The sequence below is a fragment of the Micromys minutus genome, assembly GCF_963924665.1.
Source record: "Micromys minutus genome assembly, chromosome: 15".
Classification (NCBI taxonomy): Eukaryota; Metazoa; Chordata; class Mammalia; order Rodentia; family Muridae; genus Micromys; species Micromys minutus.
In genome coordinates, this window is record NC_137984.1 from 30,097,589 (window position 1) to 30,123,153 (window position 25,565).

At 40.8% G+C, this 25,565-nt stretch overlaps 1 protein-coding gene across 7 annotated transcripts in view; it reads left to right on the plus strand.

Moving 5' to 3' along the window:
- The window catches only part of MECOM (MDS1 and EVI1 complex locus), a 531,405-nt gene that overhangs the window by 464,425 nt on the left and 41,415 nt on the right, over nucleotides 1-25,565 (plus strand). For 6 of the 7 annotated variants that reach the window (XM_080929609.1, XM_080929608.1, XM_080929611.1 and 3 more), the window contains exons 3-4: nucleotides 9,694-9,828; nucleotides 21,757-21,859. In XM_080929609.1, the coding sequence (XP_080785735.1) occupies nucleotides 9,694-9,828; nucleotides 21,757-21,859 (238 nt within the window). Of the gene's footprint in view, nucleotides 1-6,998; nucleotides 7,061-9,693; nucleotides 9,829-21,756; nucleotides 21,860-25,565 lie in introns of those variants that run through there. The other variant, XM_080929613.1, reaches the window with a different exon arrangement.

The following is a 25,565-nucleotide window of genomic DNA, read 5'->3' on the forward strand; positions in this document are numbered from 1 at the left end:
GTGTGTGTGTGTGTGTGTGTGTGTGTGTGTGTGTGTGTATGTGTGTTTACTCTAGCCTGGTCTACACACACTCACTGTGCACCGTACTTACTTTGACCTGTTCCCATGGAGTCAGAGCACCTCACACTCACATTACTCAATGGATTTTCCCAACACTCTCATTATGCTGATATTATGAAACTTGCATGGAAATCAACTCAAAGGTTAAGTGACTTACCCAAAGGTACACAGGAGGGTGGCGGCTCGGCATGCCTTCCGAAGCACTCTCCCGGTAAGATTAGGAAGCTGAAAGCACTTTTGAGTGGGTCTCTAAACCCTGGGGAGGATGTCGACCCTGGACTTATTGCACACTGTGCTGAACACTGTCTTGAAAGGCTGAATTCATTAAAATGAATAAAATAATGAAAAGTAAATCCAACCCATACAGAGTTGAGGTGAGTTCCAAACACATTTACAGCTTTAGTTCTGGTCCAAGATAGAAAGAAGAGAAAGAAGAAAAGATTTGGCTTTTTGAGAAAGAGCAGGTTTAGTTTTCTCCAGAAACTGAAGATGGTTATACAACGTTCTCAGTAACATAAAAGATACCTTTTGTCCTGTTGGAACAGGTGTAAGGTGTGTGTTTTGTGACTCTCTGTTTCTTAGTCTCCTGAATATGTATTTGTTCCTTTTCCCCCTTGAATATGTTCACATCAAAAGCATCAGAAGTTATACAAGAAAAGAATGATAATTTTTGTGCTTTACTACCGTTTTGCTACATTTTATTAAACTGATTATTTGTCATAAGGTTTTCACTAAAACTTTAAATGAAGCACTTTGGTTGTGATACCTTAACCACTCAGCATAATGGCTCAGGAAATAGATCAAAACAGGCCAACAAAAATGTTTTGAATATGGCAGCTGTAGCTGGAGTTTCGGAAATAAATCTTTGAGAACAATGATTTATTCACGTGAGCTGTTGTTTCAGAAAGTATTTCATCTTAGTTTCAGAATAGTTGCTATTCATTACTAAATATGTTTAAAAATCGAAGCAGAAAAAAATGATTTCATTCTGTCCAGACATCTTAAAAAAATACTCAGGTGTTAAAGTTGGGTGCTCTATTGGTAAAACCAATCAGATAGGGATCGTGGCTGTGTGGTTAATTAAAGGTAGTAGAGCCTTCGGGGTACCTTTGCATCCTAGACTTATGGAGGACTTCACACTGTAGGGACAATAACGTGGTGCTACTTTTGAACGAGCTCAGTGCTGTCCTACAAAGACATCAAGATGTGTAGGAAGTCAACCCTCCAGCAGTCCTGGCAAGCCAGACTGACCCCGGCAAATGAAAATAATCAAAAGTAATTAGAAGCGTGCTGGACGGCTCCTCCGAGAGCCGAGCGGGAGAGTAAACACGCCCGAATCCTCGAGCCACTGCAAAGACCCATGTCTGAGCTGTTAGGTGCCCTGACCTTGTCCACATAAAGATGTGATTTATGAAGTGCAGGGCACGGCGGCAGGGCTTCTGTCTTCTCCTGGAGAACCAAATTACTGAGGCGGAGATTAACATGCTTTCAGTGGGCCTGTTTCCAGACCAAGGGAAATTTTTTATTTACCCCCCCCTTTTTTTTAACCTTTAATTTCCTTTCTGTCTGTCTGTCTGTCTGTCTGCCTGCCTGTCTGTCTTTCTGTCTGCCCGTCTGTCTTTTTTCTTAACTTTTCTTCTTTCCACAACAGTGTATTGGTCAATTCAAAAAAAAAAAAGGGTAAATAAATAAATAGATAAATAAATAAATAAATAAATAGGAAGAAAGGCAGAGTCCCTGAGAAATGAGCCTGCATCTCTCTGGGGGAACGGTGTTGACAGGATGCTCTGGAGGTTCAGAACATTTTGGGAAGACTTGCGAGCCTGCCTACCAACATCCCAGAATCCAAGGTCAAGTTTGTGACATACTTTCCTGAGGAGGCAGTATGAAATGAAAATTAAAGTCAAATGCAGCACCCGTCACATCCGATCCCGTGGCTCTCGGATCTAGTTTCTGCACCTGAGCATCTTATTTTATTCGGATCTTCCCACTAAACGAAGAGATTAAAAAGATCGGAGAGGTGGCTGGAATTTGGAGGACTTGGAGGGAAGGGAAATTGGGTAGCACATTTGTAGAGGAAGCAATGAGGTATCTCTTGAGTCCCAAAGACACTGACATTTTTCTTATCTGTGTCTCACTCAGCTTAGGAGAAAGTCTGAGTACTTCCCACATGCTGCTGCGCCATGGAAAAGAAAGCATTGATTTTCTCTTTAAAGACATCAATATCTATACACAAAGCTAATTTAATTAGCAAGCAGTTATTGTTCGGCCAAATGTCAATTTCTCAAATTATTTCATGTTTCCCGACATGAACTGTATGAAGCAGTATTTCATGGATAACCTGTGAGTGTGAGACTACATTTCCCCCCAAGCACCCCCCCCAAAAAAAAACATACATTTGCCTGGTGTTAGAAGAGAAAAAAAAGTCAGGCTTGGAGTCCAATGGCTGCTCAGCCACCCCAAGAACCTGGAGCTGTAGAATCAAAGGGACTATACTTAGGCCAAGGTTATAAATGGCCTTCCTCTATAAACTCAAAACATAATGTCAGGGTGAATGGGAACCTACTTTATTAAGTTTATGGTATTGAAAACTGCCAGCAAGTTGTCTTGTTTTTAAATACTGTCCTCTGCAGAGTGTTACAGGGCCGTTGTCCACAGGAAGCCATTAAACGCGGACAGTGCAGCCATTTCAGCGGCTTTCGGTGGGCTGCTTTTCTTTCTTTTAATGATGTGCTGGCATGTACCATGCCCATAGGGCCTCCATTAGCTGGACTCTTACTTCTGGGACAACCATGAAGTTTAAGGCTTAAAAGAGGCATCGGTTTACAGTCCTGTGGGAATCACTTGGATACAGGAGCACTAACTTATTGCTTTAACTAATATATTGACTTATTTTAACTAAACAGTTACACAATGAAGGCAGAACCCATGGCCTTATTGGAAATCCTTGGGCCTTTTAAAGATACTGCAGTCCTTGCAGCCTGGGGAAGAAGGGGAAGAATGAAGGAGGCTTTATACCCATTTCAGACCAGGAAGAAAACACATTAACCCCTCCCACCCCAGCCCTGCCATCAACCAGTGTGTGATCCTTACAGCTCCTAGAAAATCCACCCACTGCTCAAACTGTATTCCCAATGATGTCTTCTAGATAAACAACAATTAAGAGCAATAAACAAGTGTGCCATGACCACTACTGAAAAAGTGTTTTAAAAGTATGATTCTTTAAAAAAAAAAAAAATCCGGTCAACTACTCTGTTTTCTGCTTTGTCTAAGCTGTGCATGTCTTAAAGATACCCCATCCCCCTGATAGGTAGATCATCTTTCCTGATACATGCTTGCAAATTAAAACTGGTTTGAGATTAAAGTAAAACTATTATTTTTAATAGTCCCTTGCAAGGGCAGGGCTAAGTTCCACAGAACAGGAGTGCTGCTGAGTACTACTGATTACTACGGAGCACAAAGTAGCTTTCCAGTGGCTTAATTTGTCACTGGCGACTCCTGTAAACAGATTTCTCTAGAAATCCAAGGAATAAAGGGAGGTGGTGGTGGCGTTTGGCTCTTGGATTTATTTATTGTTTTAGAAACCTAACGGGAAGCAAGCTTACAGGGAAGAAAAGCATACTCCTTGCAAACCCTGCCCTCTACCCTTGTCTGGGCCTGTTTTTCTTCTGATGGGGTAGATCTCCTAATGGGTTACTATTGGAATGACGACATGTGCCCGCGAGGGGCAGCGGGGGACTTGTCACTTATTGTGGGGTTGTGGCTCTCTTTCTCTAAACTCCAAGTTATGTCAAGGAAAAGCAGGATGACTATCTTCATGTGAAGTTACTGCTTTATAAGCAAAAGAGGAAGGGGTGGGGGGAGGTGAGGAGAGGGGGATCAGGAAGCTACTGTTCTACTTACTTTCTTTGCCCAGATCCTTATGATGACACCTTGTAATCTTTCTTAAGTTTTTGTTGTTGTTGTTGTTTTACAAGAGTGATAATCACGACATCAATATTAATACTATTTAATAAGAGATAAATATTAAATCGTTAGTGGTAATGCGTTTGGAGACGGGAATCTCAGAAGTAGGAGCATTCTCTGCTCAGGCAGTGTCCCAGGGCCTGTGCATGTGTGACCCAGAGACTGTAAGCAGGCTGTCAGATCCTAGGGGGTTCATTCACCTAGTTTGCTGAGGCTGCCAGCACCTTACTACTTTATTTCGGGATACAGCGCCACCTACCGGCCTCTAGGCGTACCTGCAAGAATCCTATCCAGAGTCGTCGCCCCGCCTCCCAGCCTCCCATACCACAAGCTAATGTGGTGGTGGGGGGGGCGGGGGCGGGGGGACCTTTGAGGGTTTTGTTTTGGTTTTCGATTTTTTTCCCCTGAAATTCGAATGTAGTCAGGACCTGTCACTGATTGCCTAGGACCCTTGTCTCGCCACCAACGTTTTCTCTCTTTTTTTTGAGAAGCTTTGGAAAAGGTTAGGCAGTGGGTGCTGTAAGACCAGGATGGGGTGAGGTAGGGTCTGGGAATGGTTTGGGGCACTGAGCACCCAGACCCCCGACCCCCGGATCAAGCTGAAGCAGCGAGTTCCCCAGATTACTTGTATTTAATACACAATGCATCATAAAACAAATCTCTCATCCTGACAGGAAGAAAATAGAATAGCTCATAGCCCTAGCTAGTCCAATTTATGGCTAAATTAAAAAAAAAAAAAAAGCGCTTCAACAATGGGCAAGTTGAGGAAGGACCTCCGATCAATGCAGGGAAGCCCGGACTCCTCGCGATTCTCAGGCAGGACTCTATGGGAATATCTTAATGCTTAGGTTATTTACAAAGGATTTTTTTCCTGTCTCACCTACCACTGCTGTGAGATATTTCCCCCCCTCAAACAATGGCCATTATCTGAAATAACAGTTCATTGTCACAGATAACAGGCCACCAAAACGAATTAGTCACCACCTTTGGTCATTTATCCTCACCCACTTCCTTGTCTTATGACACTATTTTTGTTTTTCGATCAGCATTAGGGGAGAAAATAAAGATCTACTAGATTTTTCACATTAACTTGTACTTGGAGAGAACAAAACAAAAACAATCAAAAAAACCGGTGGTGCTATGAGACCTGCTTCATAGATAAAAGTTTAATGTCAGCACCCACTGAGACTGACTCCACCCATTCTAGGTGGCTGCCCCTAGACCTAGGCATTTTACTTAATTTGAGTTGGGTTTGAGGGTTGGGGATTTAGGGGGGGTGGGGGTGTCTCTGTCTTCTCTGGGTGGGTGGATGAGCTGGGGTTTTTTTTTTTTTAATTATTTGCTTTTATGAATGGAGTCTTCTCACTGGAAGCATTTATTTCCAATTAAATAGTGGGCTTAACATTTCTCCAAATCTGTCTACAAATAAACACATGGATTCTTACATATTCTTTATCCAACTTCTTTTGCCCAATGTCATCTCTGGATTGTGTTGATAGAAAGTGCCCAACTTATTATAAAGTTATCTAATGTATAAAATATGAACCACTAAAAGCAAACACTTGCATGACTCGGTTTTGGGGGAGTCATGGTCTTTTGAATAACTTAGAAAAGATTCTCAAGCTACTAACTCTGTTAGGGACAAAGATAATGCAAACAGTGCTGTAGATTTTAAGATTTGTTCTTGTGTGTGGGGGGGGGGTTTAAAATGTACACATTTCTGGGGACCTAACAATAAAAATAAAGGGAATAACTTTAAATCCAAACTTAAATTAAAATTTATTTATGCTTAACTGAAAACTGGAAATGTCTATCAGTTTTCACTCTTGAAGCTGCTGTCTTGAGACTTTTAGTATCTCTTTATCCTAAGAATTACCCTGGCCCTCTCTGAAGCTTCCAAACTACCAGCCTGCCTGGGAAGGAACCCTCACACTCCTGAAAGCAATTCTCCACCCTATCCTTCCCATCCCCCACCCATCTCTCTCTCTCTCTCTCTCTCTCTCTCTCTCTCTCTCTCTCTCTCTCTCTCTCTCTCTCACACACACACACACACACACACACACACACACACACACAGAGGCACACAGGCACACACACACCCTTGTGCTCAGGACATCAAAACCAAAGAGATTTCCCTAGGGAAACAAATCCTGCCTGGAGAAATCGCCCCATTGGTTGTTTATCCGCAGAAATCTACATGTTTCAGGGGATGGTGCATCTATAATCAGTCTGTCCCTATAGGACTTGGGTCTTGGCGACCTTTTTGTGACCTCTCCCGCCAGAGGAGGCTGCTGTCACTTTAAAAATTTACTGAAAGAGGAGCCTGTCGTCTGGCTTCCGACCACTCTGGAGATAGCTCCCTTTCTCCCTCGCCCTGGTTTCTTTCTGGATGGCCGAGCAGATCCCCTTTAAAGAGACAGTTCATGAAATAGAAACCCTGCGGCTGGGCGCGGAGTTGCTAAAGGGGAAGAGCTGGTGAGGGTCTGGCCCAGAAGGATCTGGGAGGATCTGGGGGGCCGTCCTGGCCTGGCAGGCCCCCTACCTTCGCACACTTTCCTCCTGCGGGTCTTGTCCCTGGAGCTTCTAGAGAGGAGTGGGAGAAGTTTTAGTAGGTTTCAGATAACTTTCATTACACATTGGGCTGATAAGAGCAAGAGAAAGTGAGGAAAGCCGGGGTAGGGAGACCAGAAGGAATAGCTGCGAGCTCATTTAGGAAGGGGAAAAAACCCAAATACACCAAACCCGGCTCAATTCTGGTCTTAAAACACTGTTGGCGGACAATAAATCCGAAACGCATGGTCCTGGTGATCAGCTCCCAGGGAACGACAAACTTATCAGACACCCATTTGGAAGTCGAGACACGAGGCTTTTATTTAAAAAGAGAGGAAAAAAAATTTAATATCTCGAAACGTTGGCGGCTGTTCTTTGAAAAGATTTTCCAACTCGAGTACCCTGCTGCTGCTGATTTTATTTTTTTGTTTAATTCTGCTGTGATTGCTTTTGATTGCCGAGTTGAGGCCGTAGAAATCCGAAGGTAAGCGAACTCACTTTAAAAAGTCTTGGCTGTGGGCAGGGTGTCGCTGGGGATAGCGTCTGCGTCCCGGGTTTGCGCTGAGGTCCCCGTGTCCCCGGAGCGTCCCTGGTCGCCAGGGCTCCGCCGCCGCCTCGGGTGGGTCAGCCCGGCTGGCTGCCGCCTTCTAGGCTCCCTCGTCCTCCTTCCCCTCCCTCCCACGTTCTGTCGGTCAGGTTCGGGGACGAAGAAGGTGGGGTTGCCAAAAATCAGAATTCCTGGCACCAGCCAAGCGACTTTGGAAGTGGCTTTCGGCGGAGTCCCACCTTGCCAAGTAACAGCTTCACTAGCCAACAGCTTGTGTTGCCTTGAGAAAGTCACATTCGGACTTTTGGCTTACAGGCTGGGATTCTTTTCCCCCTTTTCGTTTGGGTAATTTATTTATTTATTTATTTTGAAAGGGCCTTTCTCTCAAGTTTACCTAAAGAAATTATTATTGTTATTTTGAAGCTTAACAGCTTTTGAAAAGGCGGGACTGTGTTAGCTAGAGAAGATGCGCTGTTTATCTTATTCAGATTTCTGAGGTGATTGAGACATTTGGACACACATGAAGTCTTGGTAGCAAATCAAAAGTGGAGAACTTGCCAGGAGTGAAGACAGTCAGGCAATCTTGGGGCAAGGAATCAGTGTGTTGGTGAAACCTTTGAATAATCGTATAACATTATGTAAAAAAAAAGACAGAGAGAAACATTCTTTGGAAATGATTTTTTTTTAATTAGCCTCCCTGTTGACAGTGGGGCTAACAGGGGGGATGTTAACACGAAATAAAATTACACCTATAATTTTATGTGCACAGTATGTAATCTTTAATTCCCTACCTCTGCCTGAAAGCTGAGCGGGTAAAGGATTCTTGAATTTGAAATTAACAAGTTTTCCACGTCTGTCTTTCTGCAGCGTGAGATGAGACCAGTGTAGCATTTCAGCGGCTTCACTAATTTCCTTTATTAAATATTTCTCTGCTGTGCCAGTTGACATGCCTCCCCCACCCCTTTTCTTCTTAGTCAAGAAAACAAACGACACACCCCAAATCAGAATAAATTCGCAAACAAAACAACAATCCCACCTAAAAAAAGAAAAACAAACTTTAAAAATCTGTGCTAATGATTCATTCTTTCTGTATCTGCGAAGGGGAGAAATCACAGTGCCATCTGCATTATTCAGTTTTGGGAGCTGAAGAAATGTCTTAACAATCGTAATTTTATGTCTCATATTTGTTAAAATTCATCCTCCATAGAAAGGATATGGAATTAGGGTGGAGAGACGAGAGGAGGGAGAGGGAACAATTACTGTCTTTCTCTTCTGTTATCAGTTTTCTTTATAAAGTCCTGGGAGGACTTACTGTCCTTCAAGGGTCTCATGGTCAAGGGCTTATTTCTAGTGCTTTAGACTGAAATGCTCAGAACTGAGTTCTTGAAGTTTATGGTGAGTTAATGACTTGAATCTGCAAGTGGATGGTTATTGGAGTTCTATGTAAAACTGCTTTCAGTCCATATAGCCAGGGATTTCATGCTAACTTCAGGCAGATATAGCAGGAGCAGAGTTCAAGGTTATTTAAGTCATTAGTGCTTGTTGGAGAGCATGCTGTTTAGTCTGGAGCAGAAACAGTTTGCGTTAACCGACTGTCATAGCATTACCAGCCCCTGGTTCTCCACCACGAGGTCAACGACTCCATAGCTTTTAATATTGAGTTATTGGGGTTAACGAGTCAGAAAAGGCCTGATTTGAGTGTATGAAATCTTAACGTGTAAGGCTTCCTATATCACATTAGATTCCCTAAGTGTCCTGAGTGACATTAAGTAAATGTTAGTTAGAATAGGCCACACACAAGTCTTCTGTATGGATAAAACACTTCCGTAAAGTAACATTGGCAACACATGATGGTACCTGCTAATTTTGTACCTGTCTGTAAACCACTTGGTTACTTTGTTTGCTGGACATGGAGTGTAAACCTGTACTGGCATTGCTGAGCTAAACCTCAGGTTGTACTTTGAATGTATGTGCATGTTTACACACATTTCCTTTGCTTTCCTTTCCTTTGGCTAGAAGCATGTATGTGACCATTCGACAACTAAGAGTGTAACTTTATGGTGGGAAAATACAAACTAATAAAAGAAATTTAATGATAGTTATATGGAAGTTTTTAATTGAATTAAAATGAGAAAAAATGTACAAACCCTCACCCAGATGAACAGACTATGCAGAGCTACAATATTGACAGTTGAATTATCCAAACCTGAATATTGAATGTTTAGTTTTGAAATATTATGCCCTATGTGTCATCCTATATGACTTTTCTGTAAAAACACAATGAATAAAATTAAGTCAATGAGTTTTTTTTTCTCTTTTTTTCACGGATAATAAAGAATCAAGCTTGTTTTGGAACCAATTAATCAGTTTTTGTGCTGTTAGAATTGCCTTATGCCTTTTGTAAACACAGCATAACTTATGTCTCCTTTAATAATATGCATGCTGCCTGACCCTTTCCTTGTAAAGATGCAAAGAAAAATATGCATTTCAATGAAATATCTTCAAGGAGCTGACTGCTTGCTGCAATGGACCGATCTGGCAATTTATTGTTCTCATCTTCTTCCCCCCAGATCTTAGATGAGTTTTGCAATGTGAAGTTCTGCATAGATGCCAGTCAACCAGATGTAGGAAGCTGGCTCAAGTACATCAGATTCGCTGGCTGCTATGACCAGCACAACCTTGTTGCAAGCCAGATAAATGATCAGGTATGTTGGGAAGATTTTCTTGCCTTTCTCTGAGAGCACAGACATATCCTCGAAGCCTGAAGAATGGAAATAGCAGGGAACTTCAGCAGACCCATGTGGCCTGTCTGTTGATTCGGCAGAAGGTAACAAAAGTGCAAGACGCAGAACTAAGACATTTTTAGCTCTGCTCTTTTTCGCTGATGTTCTCTTTGGGTGATAAATCATGGTGTCATTGCATCTTTATAAATACAGGCAGTTACTGTAATGTGACCTAGTGATTTAGAAGCTAAGTTCTTCTTTGATACTCACTGTTACATTTCTTTTTCTGTTATCATCCTATCGGATATGTTCATAGCATGGAGAAAGCTAAAAAAAATTGAGAATTTATGCAGGATTTATAAATAATATATGAATAGCTATAGTTTTATTTGAAATAGTAGGTAGATGTATATGTGTGTTATTGGCGCAGACTTTCCTGATTATGCATTATAGGATGCATAATTAGAATTAATTTCCCAAGTCAACATAATACAATAAGAATTTTTACTTTTTGGATAATCAAGCTACTTTTCTTTTATATAGTGAATAAGTTTAAAGTTTTCACTGTTAGAGAATTTTGAGACTTTGTGGGTGACCAAGTGGTGAGAGCAACTTTACAGAAAGTAACTATGAAGTAAAAACCATCATATTATCATGAAACTAATTTTGCACTTAATAAAATTGTGAGTCTTGTGACTTTGTTTGAGAGAAACCACAGAATGAGCAGTTCATCCTGTTGATTTTTTTCCCTTACAAACACCACTGGGTTAAAATTTAATTGCACTACAACCATCTAGTTCTTTTAACCCCATGGTGACTTAAGTATGTTTCCCAAAACCATGCTGAAGTGGTTGATTGACAGCCCAAGACACCAGGAAAAGGAAAGTTTAAATTAGCTGGTTTCAATTGAAAGCTGTCTAGCATCATAAGCCCAAGAATCTCAGTCATCATTAGGAGATTATTCTTTGGCATCTCACCAGCTTTCAGATAATTCTTACTGGCTAAATGAAACACGAGGCAGTAAGTTGTAAAACTATGTTTGAACAGGAAAGACTTAAATCGCCAGTATAATCAGAAATAATAAACTAATCAATTGAGTTTTCCCTTTGCTGTAAGAGAACAAAGTATTATTGACAAATGAAAATATTATTAAACAAGTTATTGATTTTGAGCGGAACATATCCCAAGTCCATCTTAGGAATCATTGTCACCGGTAGCAGCAAATCATTTTTGAGCACCTACTGTTTATAAGTGTGGGAAATGGATGGTGTTATAAGGGGGTAAAGTGTTTCTGCTGTGTTTTCTAGTAAGGAAAGTGTAGGACCTCAAAAGATACCTTTAAGATGAAATAATATAATTATATATATATATTTATATATATATATACACACACATATATCTTAATGATTATTATCTAAAATGATTGTACAACCAGTGAAAAGATGGTTCAAGAATGCTACTTGTAGCTAATACAAGACCACTTGCAGCCAATTTTGTAGTGAACTTTTATGTTTTATAATAAATCCTTTTTGCAAAGCTTGATTGCATTGAAAAAAAATCCTGTGGGTCCTGAAACGTATGAATGCGGTTGCTCATTACAGTTGTCCCTTGTAATCGTCCCAATTAGTTTGAAAGTACACATTGTTTAGGCGTTGTTTCCAAAGAAAACATAGTCATCTTCTTTCAAGGAACAGCATGTTTACTTGTTTTAACCGAAGACACAGAGAAAGTAGTTCAGTGGCAGTAGCAGTGAGAACACAGAACACCAATATTAGATTCATATTTATCATTTCTTATAACCATTCATCCTCAGCTTCTATAGTACACAAGCCAAAATTAAGATAATTAACATAGAGAGTTATATAAAATGACATAATCATGGAACTGATATTTCATGGTCAAGTAGGCTCACCCATAAACAGGGAAGTCAAAGGTAAGGGACAGATGTGTGTGATAGGTATGGCTCTGGGGAACATTATACTTAGCCCAGTTAACAGAAAAAAAAAAAAAAAAAAAAAAAAAAAAAAAAAAAAAAAAAAAGGACAAGCACCTTGATACTGTGCTTATGCATATTATAAGCACATTTACACTTACAAGCTCATAAGCAGTTCCAGGAAGACAATTTAGATGACATCTCTGGACAGCTTTGAAATATGATGTTAGACCAGGTGCACTGAGGCACAGCTGGCAACAGAGACTCTCCTGGCATGTTTTCCATCCTCTTTTTCACGGTAGGGGCTGCCAAATAGTGAACAGACATAGTTCATCACATCATAAACACACTCATTTACTACCAAGACATCAGGAGAAGCCCTGCCTAGGGGGCTGACTGGTTAATGACGTCAGCTGTACCTGCACAGAACAAACCTGTAATATTCTAGAATAAATCGTGAAAATGCCCCTCTTCGCTCTGATTTTTTTAAGAAGGATTTTAAGTTATTAGAAGAATTTTGATGGCATAATAGATAAATATTGTAGGCTCTTAAAGCATCACAGGTAAACCTTTCAGCTCTGATCTAATTCCAGTGCTCCGTGGGTGACCTAGCAGACAAAGGGGATGGTTTCGCTGAACAAATGAAGGATGCATGTATTATAGTCTACTTTGGTGGATATATACGTTCAAAACTGTTTAAATCTTAGGTTAAAATTTAATAGATTTAAATCAGCTTCATACTTGTATGGAAGGAGAAGACCTATGAAAGAAAATAAATATGCATGCTATGATTTTGAAATTGCTTGAGAGCAGGAAGCTGTCAAAACATGTGTCTTGGGGAAAAAATAACCCATGTTGGCCTTGTTTGATTGGTGGATTTTGATTTTTTGAGTAATAGTAATAATGGATGTAATCTGATTTTTGTTGTAAAATAGAAGCAGGGACCACACAATTTCCCCCTTCTTTTCAATAAGCACTTTATCCCTAGTGATTTTCCTTGGCTTAAAGTTTTTTAAAACAGATTCAGAGGGGTGTGTGTGTGTGTGTGTGTGTGTGTGTGTGTTTACTTTCAGATATTTTCACACCAGAACGAGTATTAAAAAGATAGTGTCTTTTTTGACACTGTTGCCTAGAAAGACTTAGGTCTTATGAGTTTAGATGTTCTTTTATTTCACTTTCCCAAAGTTATTGCTGTGATGTTTGAGGGGATGGAAATTCTTGGTGTGCTGGCATTGCTGCTAAAACATAATTTCTAAGTAGCTGCAAGTCTGACTGATTTTGTATTCTCCAACTGAAAGTACAGTTAGCTGTAGGAATTTATCTTTATAAAGGAAGGCCACCCCAAGACAGCAGGGGAGTGAGGCCCCAGTCACAGACAACCCATACAATACCACAACCATTTAAATGCCCAAGCCTTCTGTCTAGATTATTTTCCCATGTTGCTTAAAGTTTGTGTTCACCAGCACATAGCTTCACTGCCGACACCCAGCACTGAGCTGGGAACTTGTCACAGTGACAGACAGTGTTAGACACATTAGAGAGCTTGGGTGGCTTACAGGAACAGCAACTGGTTCTGAGCAATAGGGCGGGGCAGGAGTAAAGGCAAAGAGTTGGATACTGGAAATTGTCCCAAGCTCGGTCCTCAAGGGAACCAAACACAGAGAGGATACCTGAAAGAGCTTTATCAATTATTCAGAGATGTCCTTTATATTCAGGAGTGATCATCCCCACATAGTTAAAAGTCAAAAAGTTCAGACATCTAAGTGATTTATTTACTCAGGCTTTTAAAATTTCTTGTTATACCTTTCTTTTAAAGTCTTACATAGCTCCCCTTTAGAAACTAGTCTGATTGGAAGATGTAGCACATTTCTTGGTCTCTTCTTACATTTGTGTCTCCATCCTTGATAAATATCCTCTTAAGCTTACCTCTCTATATTCTTTACCTAAAATCAAAGGCCAGACTACCTACAGGGTGTCTATTGTTCAAAAGCAATGCTTTTCTTATCCTCGTTGAATATAGACACAAGTTTTATGTACTTATTTTTTTTTATCCTGAAGCATCTTTAGATTAAGACTCTTTGAATTACCTTGAGGGAGGCCATTAAAGCTCAGTTCACATAAGGTGACCTTTCAGCTGAAAGCCAAGGCAGTCTTTCCATTGTGGTGACCAGAATGACATGAACATATTCTATAGGATGTGTTATGTGTGTGTGTGTAATAGGATTCTGCATTACGGAAAGGAACACAGTTATTTGAATCCTGTCCTGCCCCCACATGGTCCTCAAATGTAGGAAAGCAATGACAGCCAAGGCATTGTTAACCTTGCCATTCACACAAAGTGATAAGTACTTTCATTTTTAAACTGGCTCCTGACAGCTGGCATTTAGTAAGTAGAATTAGAGAAGTCTACTGTTGCCTCTGAGTCGAAAGAAACACGTCGATAAGAGATTACCCAATGCCCGTTGTCCATTCCGAAGCAACAAGATATAGAAGAATGTGTGCCCCACAGAGAGTACGAAGTCAGAATTCACTTAGGAGATCCTGCCAGTTCCCTGGTGGTTAATGAATAGCAGCAAGACTCTGCAGTGTTTTCAGTTGGAATGGGCATTGTTCTCACTTGTGCTTTACCTTATAAACTTTTAACTGCTTCCAGGATGATCATGGTTGATTTGGCACACCCCCTTCCACTCTGCTCCAGCCCATGAATGATGCTATCGGACTACCTGACACTAGAACACGGTTGTTATTGCAGGCTTATTATGGGCTCAATTATTAACTTATTTTCTTTGGCGTTTTCCCGAGGAGGGGAAAAAATCCACTTTCCTTCAACATTCACTTAATATACACAGTGCAAAAACAATGAGGCCAACAGTGCCGAGTCTAGAGAACGGAGAGCTCCCTCAGCTCCCCCCAACTTTGTAGAATGTTTGCCTCCACTGTCAGGTAATTTGTTAATTTCTCTTCCACTACAAGGATTTCTGTCCGCGTTCTCTATGCTTTCTTTTGATGTTAAAGTTATTATTGGCTTTGGGCATTTGCTTTGCTTTTAAGTCAAGTCCTACTTTTATACCAGAGTTGTATTCTCCTGCTTTAAGATGAATGTCAGCAGGCCGTAACCAGGGACCAGCTTTGAGAGCAGCGTGCGAGCTGACTCTGGGGGATGTTATCTGCCTGATAAGTTGTTTTCCTTTACCTTAAGATGAATCTGCCTCAGACATAGTCTGCTGTTTGATATTTACATGAGAAAAACAGTCCTTTCCCCCTCTCTGTATATCATGCTCAGGCTGTGATGGTGTCATACACATCCAGAGGTCTTTCACTAGGATTTACAGACCCAGTGCCTTGCAAAGGGTGACCTGAAGTACTATGCCATGTTTAAGTCGAAACAGACACCTGATATATCTCATGTACATCTTTAATAATCAATGTCTGCACGGAGACATCGTCTTTCATTTGGAAGAGCTCGGAACATGGTACACTCAGGAAATTCTAGCTCTTTCTGGTACAAAGTCAACATGTTTCACAAGCCACCGAAGAGAACTTAGTGGTCAAGGGCATAGGAAATACCTCCAACTTGGCAGTACATCACCTAGAAATGATCTTTGGCTTCTCCATAATGTGATGGTGGCACTTTTGTCAAATCTTCAGAAAAGACTTGGAATGATCAAGATGTTTACATAGAATGAAAAGCATGGCCAATGTAAGGGAAGGGCACTCCTCACGCATGGACCTTCATTGTGGCCCCTCTGGGGAGATCCTAAGAAGTTATTTAAGATTGTTGCAAGGCTGGGTACACAACTCTAAAGGTTCTGTGGCTGTTTTCTCATATTATTAATAATGAGTTAAGAATGTATAGAAGAAAAACACCTCAGTGATGTTTTCTAATGGTTGGTTGTAAAAGAGAGAAACACCACTATGTCTCATGTGTGTCTGTTTGTGTGTGTGTGTGTGTGTGTGAGAGAGAGAGAGAGAGAGAGAGAGAGAGAGAGAGAGAGAGAGAGGGAGGGAGGGAGGGAGGGAGGGAGGGAGGGAGAGAGAGAGAGAGAGAGAGAGAGAGAGAGAGAGAGAGAGAGAGAGAGAGAGAGAGAGAGAGAGAGAGAGAAAATATATATATTCATGCAATTATAAGTTTTTTTTTTTTTTACATGTGGACTAACCTCAGGGCTTCATACATGTCAGTCAAGACTGGAGACACAAAGGTACCTCTCTCCACTCCAATCTCCTCAAAATGCTTCTTGATTTTCTTTTCCTGTGGCTGTGAGGAGAGATGCAGAACACCTGTTTGGAGAAACTAAAGGGTGCTTGACTTGGGCAAGGCTTAGGCATGATAAAGCTGACATTCTGTTGGAAGAGCTTAATTCCTGGCCATTCATGCCTGTCTTCCAAAGATGTGTCTCTGCTTTTCAGGAAAATTAGACTCAGAATGCATAATGGGAATTTTTTAGCCAGAGGTCAAAAGCTTGACTTCACTATAGTGTCCCTGAGTTGGGGTTTCTCACATTGGTAGGAGTAGCTGAGGGGCCAAGGCTGTGTTTCCTGGGATGGCCAAATATACATACATATGATCTGTGAGCTCAGGCTGTTTCCACAGCACCAAGACTGACAGCTCTGTTCCCACCACATGTTGACTCTGTTCAGACGTGGACACTGTCACTCAGCCCTCCCTCTCAGCCACTTCCAAACATACAAGTTCCATTTGGCTTTCCCTGCTCCTGCATGAATGAAGCTATAGAAAAAATAAAGCATTCTGACCAAACACTGGGAGTTGGAGGAGGGAGAAATCAGCTGACAGCTTCAAAGGGAAAAAAAAAAAAAAAAAAAAAAAAAAACAGTGATAGTCTGAAAAAGCTGTTTCTTCATATAGATTCTGCAGGGAGTATATTTCTCTATTATTTCAATTATTAGAACTTCCTGAATAGGTTGCATGTCACTCATAATTCATACTTCTTTCATTTTCAGACATGCCAAGTGTAGCATATTATGCATAAATAAAAACTTCCAGTGTTTGACCAGGGAAATAAATGAAAAGCCCTAACAATGAGGCCTTGTTTATCTTTTAAAGAGTAAATGGTTTGTTTTCTCTCTTGTTTTTTTTTTTCTGGACATTAATTATCTTCTAAGTCAATAGTACAAACATAGCACTTTGAGGTGACCCAAATGTAGCAGATTATCAGCAAAGCTGTTCTGAAAGATTCTTAAATTTTCTCTTCTGGAGACTAAGGAACAAGAATATATAGTTTTACCTTTCCTAAGTACAAACGGAAGTGTCGTTATTTTGATGGCAGATTTTGTTGGACAGAGGCATTGACAAAATCAAATTACCCTGAGAGCCTTCTGTGGACTAGTAACTTTTCTCAGAATGCTTCTGAGTGTCTCCATCCTTTGTGGCATGGTCTCCTTGAACTTCAGTAACTGAAGGAACTGAGCATCCTATGACATGTACTTAATTAATGTTAATTCCTATTTATTTTTATATGTGATGTGTGCAACATTATATATAATTAATTGTGACCCGTATCAAGCACAATTAGAATTAATCTGGTCCTTAAGCATTAACAATTAATACATAACATTGTTAACAGTTTATGTAAATATTGTTAACAGTTTATGTAAAATTTTAAGTACATTGAAAGTATGAACTTGTCTTATTAGATGTTACATGTAAAATACATGTCCTTATCCAAAATTACTTATGTGTAATACCAAGTGATCTCTCAGAATCTTAGAACTGGCTGACTTCTGTCCATCCCACTACTATTTTTAAAATTTCTTTGTTTTGTCTTGTATTACCTGAGTGGATGTTTTTCCCACTCAGGTTTGGTTTCAGAGTTCAATTACAATGAACAAGTTATGATACATATATCTGTAGTAAGTGATGCTCATTTACAGACATGTTACATTTATGCCCAAGCAATAAATGTCACTAAGAATAAAGAAGAACAATGTGGGCTTCTTCTCATCTTGTTTTTCAATTATGCAAACAATCGAGGATTCTTTTTGAAAAGTCATAAATTTTGCTAGTGAGAGGCAAAAGAACGTGATGGGTTCAGTTAGTAAAACAATCATTAATAGATATTTATCTTCTGAAGTTGAAGCATTCAGAAATCCAAGGATACCACGAATGCTTATGAAGATAGAAATTCAACTTTTTGGTAAAGAAAAAAGAAAAAACCCAGTTTATCCAGATGCTAGAAAAATTACATTTTTATGTTTTGAAAAAATAGAACTCTCTGGAAAATTTAGTCACATTCAAATATCTATTTCTGAAATTTAGTACCACCTATCAAGTTTAGAATTCTAGAAGAGATCAATGAGTTTGAAATGTGTAATAACTCGGGTGAGTTTGAGATATTCAATAATGTGATTGTTACATTAGAATCTCCAAGTTCCTGTAAGGACCATTCTTTTGTCTTTCCACTCTGTGCTGGGATTTCCTTTCATTCTAGCAGAGTTTGTATCAGAGAGAGAAAGAGAGGAGAGAGGAGGGCACAACATAGGAGATGAACAACTTTCATATTGGTTGAAACTTCTTTCTGAATACTTAAGATTTCTGTACTTGTATTGAATTCATCACAAACCCCAGGACATTTTAATTTTGGATCCTGTTAAATTTTTCCACACAACTACAATGGGAAAGGCGAACTGTTAACTCTTTTTTGGAATTTAGCAGACAAATCAACTCCCATTTTTTCCACAGCACAAACCCCAGAAAAGTGGTGTATTTTTTTCTGGTGCATAACACAGGGTTTATAGGCCTGCCATGCAGCCAAATCCCTGGGAATACCATGGTCTTAAAGGCGGGGTGTCCATGAGCATTCACATCAGTAAGCGTCTGCACACACTACTCCTGACACCGTCAGTATTTTATTTACCACAAGATGTTTTTATAACTCGAAAGGAGAGACACAGCATTTCCTGAGACTAGAGACATGGTATTTCCTGAAGGGGGAGGTTCATTCAGGGTTGTCTTCTATCATTTTCCCATGTAATTCAGTTTAAGGGGGAGGAAAGAGAAAAAGAAAAGTCGTTTTGTTTTGTATTAAAGCACTTTCACATGTCAGAGGCTTGCTAAATATATTTCTACTGTCATAGGCATATCTGGGCTCAAGTACTCAAATTATACATTGGTGCCATTCTAATTAGGAGAGGAGCATGCAGTTTGAATTCAGGTCTTCTAAGATCCCAAGGAATGGCAGACAGCAAAGATCACAGGAGAAGAAGCACCTTGAAAGGGGGACCGGACCCTTGAGGGCCGGGACTTCGAGGCACATTCTTATTCCTGCCTGGGGAAGCATGCCCAGAATTTGCCCTCGTTATGACTGGCGCTTGCCAGTTCTTTTCAAACCCCAGTTTCATGAGCACCATAAAAATTCAGTTAAAATAGAAAAGAACACCCTGAAGTTAAAAATCCACTCTGCTTTGCCTTGCCTTTCATGGCCTGGAATGTCACCTTTTACCTCCAGTAAATAAAACCAACGTCAACAGTCTTCCATGTCCTTTATATTTTATGCACTCAATATTCTTCACATGACAATCTGGACACTTAAGGGGTAATTACAGGAGTGATCTATGTCCCGGCAAAGAGAATTGTCTTCATAATATATAGTTGCAGAGTATCCATCATTTTCTTTTGTTCCTTGGACTGCTCACACTGGATTGGGTAAATCTAAAATGGAATTAAAAGAGACATGATTAATAGAGGACTGGAAAGAAATCATGATATCATAATACTTTCTTAAAGTGACCTGACATGTGTGTCTGGGAGGAGCTCCTCAGCCAATACAATCCTGCCTTTTGACTGTCTCGCTGTGCTTTGTCTTTTTAACCCCACTGTTTCTGAGGAGCCACCGAAAAGTCTCATGTGTCACAATTCAAACATTAACGTACTGCTGGAAAGGAAACCGATAAGTTAAACATCTGTAAGAGATGCTAGGGCAGAGGTGATTGAAACTGTTGAGGGAGGACCATTGTTTTCCAAGGGGAAAATGGGGCTCAAGAAGGAAGCAGGGTACCTACCTATGTTTAACTCGAAGGTGCAATGATATATTTCAATCTTCTAACTTCTTGAGGCAGGACTCTGCCCTGCCTGCGAGGCTTTAGTGAGGGGAGAGAGGCATGGGTGGGCTCTGGACGCACGGCGACTATGCTCTGCTTGGGATTTCCTTTTTTAAAAAGACACTGCAAAAGGAGCCTGTTCTATGATAATGTCACTTTTAGACAAATAGAAAAATCTCAGGTTATATTACAGCCGTGGTCAGCATTTTTTCCTGATAGCCATTATAAAGTAACTTAAGCTAGTCTAACTACTAATAAATTTTAAAAAGCTTTATTTTGACAAGGAAGAGACTAAGCAGAATATATTTCTCATTGGAATATACGTATATATGTATATTGGAATTATATATATATATATATTGGTCTGGTCTTTTTATACACACACACACACACACACACACACACACCCACACACACATATCATCACTACCACCACCACTACCAACTGGAGTTTAGAGCCACCTACTGGAAGAAAGAGGCACATACTTCTTTGTAAGCACTTTTGCTTTTCAAGGGATGAACAAAGAGTTAAATATGAAAACGGAGGACTATTTCCATTGATCTTATGGGACAATCTGCACAGCTTTGATCAGTTTGAAACGACCAGACCCTCCCTGTTAGTGCACTCGGAGCCAGTCCAAGGCTGGTCTCAAACGAGCAAACATTATCTCTAGGTGATGATTCCTAGTTCTTGGTTGCATTTGTCTTCTCTGTTTTTTTTTCCTCCTGCATTTGCCATGATGTTGAGAACAATGGGGATGGGGTGCAGTCTTGTTTGTTTATGAATTATCTAGTAAAAGTATTGGCCTGTGACAACAGACACACAGAATGCAGGTTACCATGAGCAAGATGAATGTGTAAGAAAAGACATAGGGCCGGTTCACATTGATGGGTCATTGGGCTAAAATTTTTGGTGTTTATGAAGTACCATATAACTTTTCTCCCCCCTAAGCCTCCATCTGATTATAGAATTATTATTTAACAAATAACCTCAGGATAAGAAGAATAATCGATATCATTCTCATGGTAAAATAAATACATATCTTGAAGATGCTTGTGCTTAAGTGTGTCTTTTATTGCTGATAAAAGCCTGGTTCCTGAACAGGCAGGAGGCCATGGCTTCTCATTCAGTGAGCTCTTAGGAAAGACAGGCAGATCTTGGTAATTTCAGATTATGATTCTTGACACAGCTTCCCCAACCCACTAGCAGCAGATGTTTTAAGTCTTTCCTGTCTTTACTTGGCGAGAAAGCCAGGGCATAAGCACCCAAACCAGCAGCCAGGTCACAGAGTGAGTATGAAGTACAGTCCTTGTATGCTGGGGCTGCAATCAAGAGATGGGGCACAAGGTCAGGGCCTAGGTAGGAGCTCACCTTTCTATGAGCGGAGAGTGGTGTTTTGAAACAGAATGCTTCTGTTGTTTAGAGACCATAGCTGTTCCTTTTGCTGTGATCTACCAGCCACTCCCTTTAGAACATCTTGTGGAGAAAAGATCCCTGCTAAGTATAAGCCCCGAGCCTCAGGGCTAGCCAGGGCACTGCTGAATAGTCAGGAGTGGTTCAGCTCTGCAAAGGTGTGGCTTGCTAGGTGCTTTGAGGAATTCAAGGACGGGAAAGTTCATTTCAGAACATAGGTAGTCTACAGGTAACACTGTAAACGAGCAATATGAAATTTGGTTTGGGTTTGGAAACTTTTTGTAACCGCTTGAGAGATTATTATTTTTTTCCCCAACAAGATGATTATTTTTTTTCCCTCTCAGTTAATGAAACAGAAATTACCATTTCCTTTGATTAAAAAAATACAAATAAAGGGGGATAGGTTTATGAGACTAGGAGAAAATGAACAGCTGCCCTGGTGTATCCTGCCCTTTGTTAACGCTTGCTCATGTCTGTCTTTCCTGCCACCTGCGCCTGCTCTTTGAAGATATTCTACAGAGCAGTCGCAGACATTGCGCCCGGGGAAGAGCTCCTGCTGTTCATGAAGAGTGAAGAGGACCCGCATGAGCCCATGGCGCCTGACCTCCACGGTGAGTGCGCTGCTTTTGAGAGCAGCGACCTGTCCAAGAGGGTCACATCTGCAGCTTCTTCATTTACATCCTTGGCTTCACGGTGCCGCTTTGACAAACGTGTTATCTCGGAATGAGTATTTTCTGGAGTTGGCACGTGGCTACAGTGATGCAGAAAGCAGTTAGCCGAGGTCAAAGGTGAAGGACCTGTAAAGAAAAATTGAAGACTTGACACAGAAGAGCCACCTAAACTTTGGTTACAGTGACCCCTGGAAGAATCCTTCACTCTTTTAAAGAGTTCATTTAGGGCGTGAGTATTCTGCCTGCCTGCGTGTTTTTATGTGCACAATGTACACGCAGTACCTACAGAAGCCAGAAGGGGGCGTTCGATCCCATAAGCTTCAGTGATAGGAGATTGTGAGCCACCATGTGGGTGCCAGAAATTGAATCCAGGTCCTCTGCAAGAACATCAGGTGCTTTGGGCCACTGAACATCTCCCTAGCTTTACCTTTTGTTTCTTGAGAGTCATCGCAAGTAGCCAGCTTTGGCTCTTTCTTCAGATGATCAACTATCTCTCCCACGTATATTTCTCTAACAGGGAAGCTGTCTCTGTGAGAGCAAAATCTTAATTGCTCCTGTGTCACTGAGAGGACACAACGTTTTTGTTTTTTCTTTACCTTCCAATTCCTATCTCCTAACATAATGCTATTTGGTTCAACACAGTATGTTGAACCACAAATGCTTTAGTTAGAGTACTTTTTGAAAGCACCAGAGGCCAGGCTCCAGTGACTTGAGGGAGGACTTTAGCTTCCATTCCTAGTTATTTTCACTTCAGCAGTGCGCACCATGGTTGGGCTCCATTTTCTCTCTTTGTAAAGTATTCTGGTGGTTTGGGCATGTCTTTGGGGGCATGCATTTTCCTCTTGGAAGTCTGACATGAAATTGCCTTTAGAAATCTAGACTTCCCAGTCAGCCTGGTAGAGTTGAACCTGAATGAGGAGTCTGGCCTGTCTTAGTTCAGCATGCTTAATGTTAAAGTGCAAGCGGACTCCTCTGGGACATTGCTTCACCTGTACGTGGTCCCTGAGCTCTAGATGTCTCATGCCCAAATAGAAGTGATCATTCCGTCCTTAAAGTGTTGAAGGCTCTCATTAAAAAGCCATTGTTTAAGCTATTCTTGGGGCTAGAGAGCTAGCTTATCTTGCAAGTTTGAACGCCTGGGCTTGATCTCCAGAATCCTTCTAACAAAATCCAAGAGCGGAGGCAGGTAGGTAGTCTTGGTGCTTATGAGCTGGAGACATGTGACTTTGTGACACTGGCTGGCCTGCTGAGCAAACCTAATGAGTTCCAGGCCAGTGAGAGGCCCTGTTTCACAAAAAAAAAAAAAAAAAAAAAAAAAAAAAAAAAAACCTAATAAGGAGGGCCACCTGAAGTTATGCTATCACCCCAGACATATATATCCATCTGCACACATGCGCGTGCGCGCGTGTGCGTGCACACACACACACACACACACACACACACACACACACGCAAGCTCGTGCCCAAAACATCCTTGGACCATTAGCTATGTGTTCTTTTAATGTATCATATCTGTTCCCAAATATATGATCATATACTGATATAGAGGATCTAGGGTGTTTAAGTGGTTACTTGGATTTTATACTTGTAGACAAAATAAATTTAAAGCATATGCATTCTTTATGCTGGATATAATGTATTTTGCAGGTATTATTTTATTTGACCTTTTACACGCAGATTTAGATTCCTGAATGAGGAATTTCACAGATTGAGAAACTGAAGCTAAGGCAATGTAGCTTATCTAGGAAGACCACATGGCTAGCATGTAGAGTCAGCCTTCAAAGTAGTGTCTTTGCTGTCTAATATTGGGCTTTTTCTATGCATTTTGAAGCCTGGACGTTTTGTTTCTCTATGGGTTCCTGGTTAAGATCAGGAGCCAATATCTTGAATCTAAGACAGTGTTATAAACTTTAGGAAAACGTTTCTTTAGTTGTTATTGTTGAGATTTCTGTCTCTAAGGCAGAGGTGATTGATTATAGGGTACACCCACCCTTGTAACTGGGCATCCAGTTATACGGTGCTGTCTGGGGCCTTTGCCACTGTCCCCTTGTTACTGGTGTTGTTTCAACTGAGCCCATGTCACAGTGGATTATGGTAAGAGGCGCTTTGTGGGTCTCCTGTCAGGTCTGCCCCAGAGGAGGGAATTTTTCTACGAAGCAAACCTAAACATATACTCGGTCCTAGCTTCTGGTGGTGTTTGGTTCCCTTCTTAACATGACCATCAATATCCTTCTTTCCTCCATTGCGTTTCTTCTTTCTATGTGCCTTAAATACCTGGTATCCGCTGCAGCCTTACCCTTCTGTGAGTTGTGTGTGTGTGATACCTTCAGCCTTAGGGTGCACCACCTCCACCCCATCTGGCTGGGCTTTGCCCCTGAAAGCCCTTTGTGAGCCAGTTTCTCCAACTTAGCTGCCTTATGCAGCTCCCCTTTGCTTTTGTGTGTTCATTTGTTATAGCGTCGCAGACACACGTGTCCCTTGGAGTTTCCTGCGCATGCATTTTCTAGTTAAAGCATATGGCAACTTGGTAGGCGATTACAATGTTTTCCCCCAAACACTTAGTCAATTAATAACTGAAGAATAATGTCTTCCTTGGTTATAGGTCTACAAAACAGCTGGTGTGTCATAGTGTTACTATGGGTACTTTCCAGCATCACGAGCTATACACAATACCTCTGGGGTCATACCTGTGGACCTTTGTGTGGGCTCTCAGCCACTGAGTAGAAAGAGCAGGAACAGTGCTCTTTGTAACTCACTCCATAAAGCATATTGTATTTTCAACGATTAGTGCCTATTTACTCTACTGATTTAAAGTATAAATTTACGTTTGCTATTTAACAAAGCCATGCCAATTATAACTGGCCCCTGAGAAATATAAATTAGCCTCGAAGGGTGCTGGAAACGTCTTGTGCTCCATTCTGGGTAATTGATGGTTTACCAACAATATTGGGCATAATTGTAGCTCAGGCCGGGCCTCTGTGTACGTGCCTTTGGCTTAGGGAAAAAAAGTGAGTTTGAATTCTGACCCAGCCACTTGTCTTTTGGGTCCATAACTGACTACTTAGTTGCTCTAATCCTTAGTACTGTCATCTAAAAAATGGGTAAAAATTAAACCTATTTTTCTTATACTTAAGTGTTAAAGAATATGAATAACTCCTGTACTGGCTTGAAACTTGAGATTGTAATCAGTAAAAGGTAATTACTACTTCCATTATCCCTAAAACGGACAGTGATTTAGGTGTTAAGTTCATTTGAAGAGGAGATTACAGAGTAGCCTCAGTAAATGCATGATTATTCCAGACACTTTGTAGGGTTCTTTACATATATTCTTTTAATTTCCACGTTAACTTGATTTGGAGAAATGGAGGACAAAACTTTCAGGGTTAGGAAATAGCTCAGTGGGTAAAGTGTTTGCTGTCCAAGCCCGAGGACATGAGTCTGAATCCTCAGCGTCCATCTAAAAGCAAACATGGCTGTGCATATCTGGAACTCCATCAAAGGGAGGAGCAGAGTCCGGAGTATCCCCAGGGTATCAAAATGGTGAGTCTAGGTTCAGCCAGGGACCCTGTTTCAGAAACATACTGTGAGGAGAACTAGAGAAAGACATACAATAGCAACAACCTCCACATGTGCCCACATGTATGGG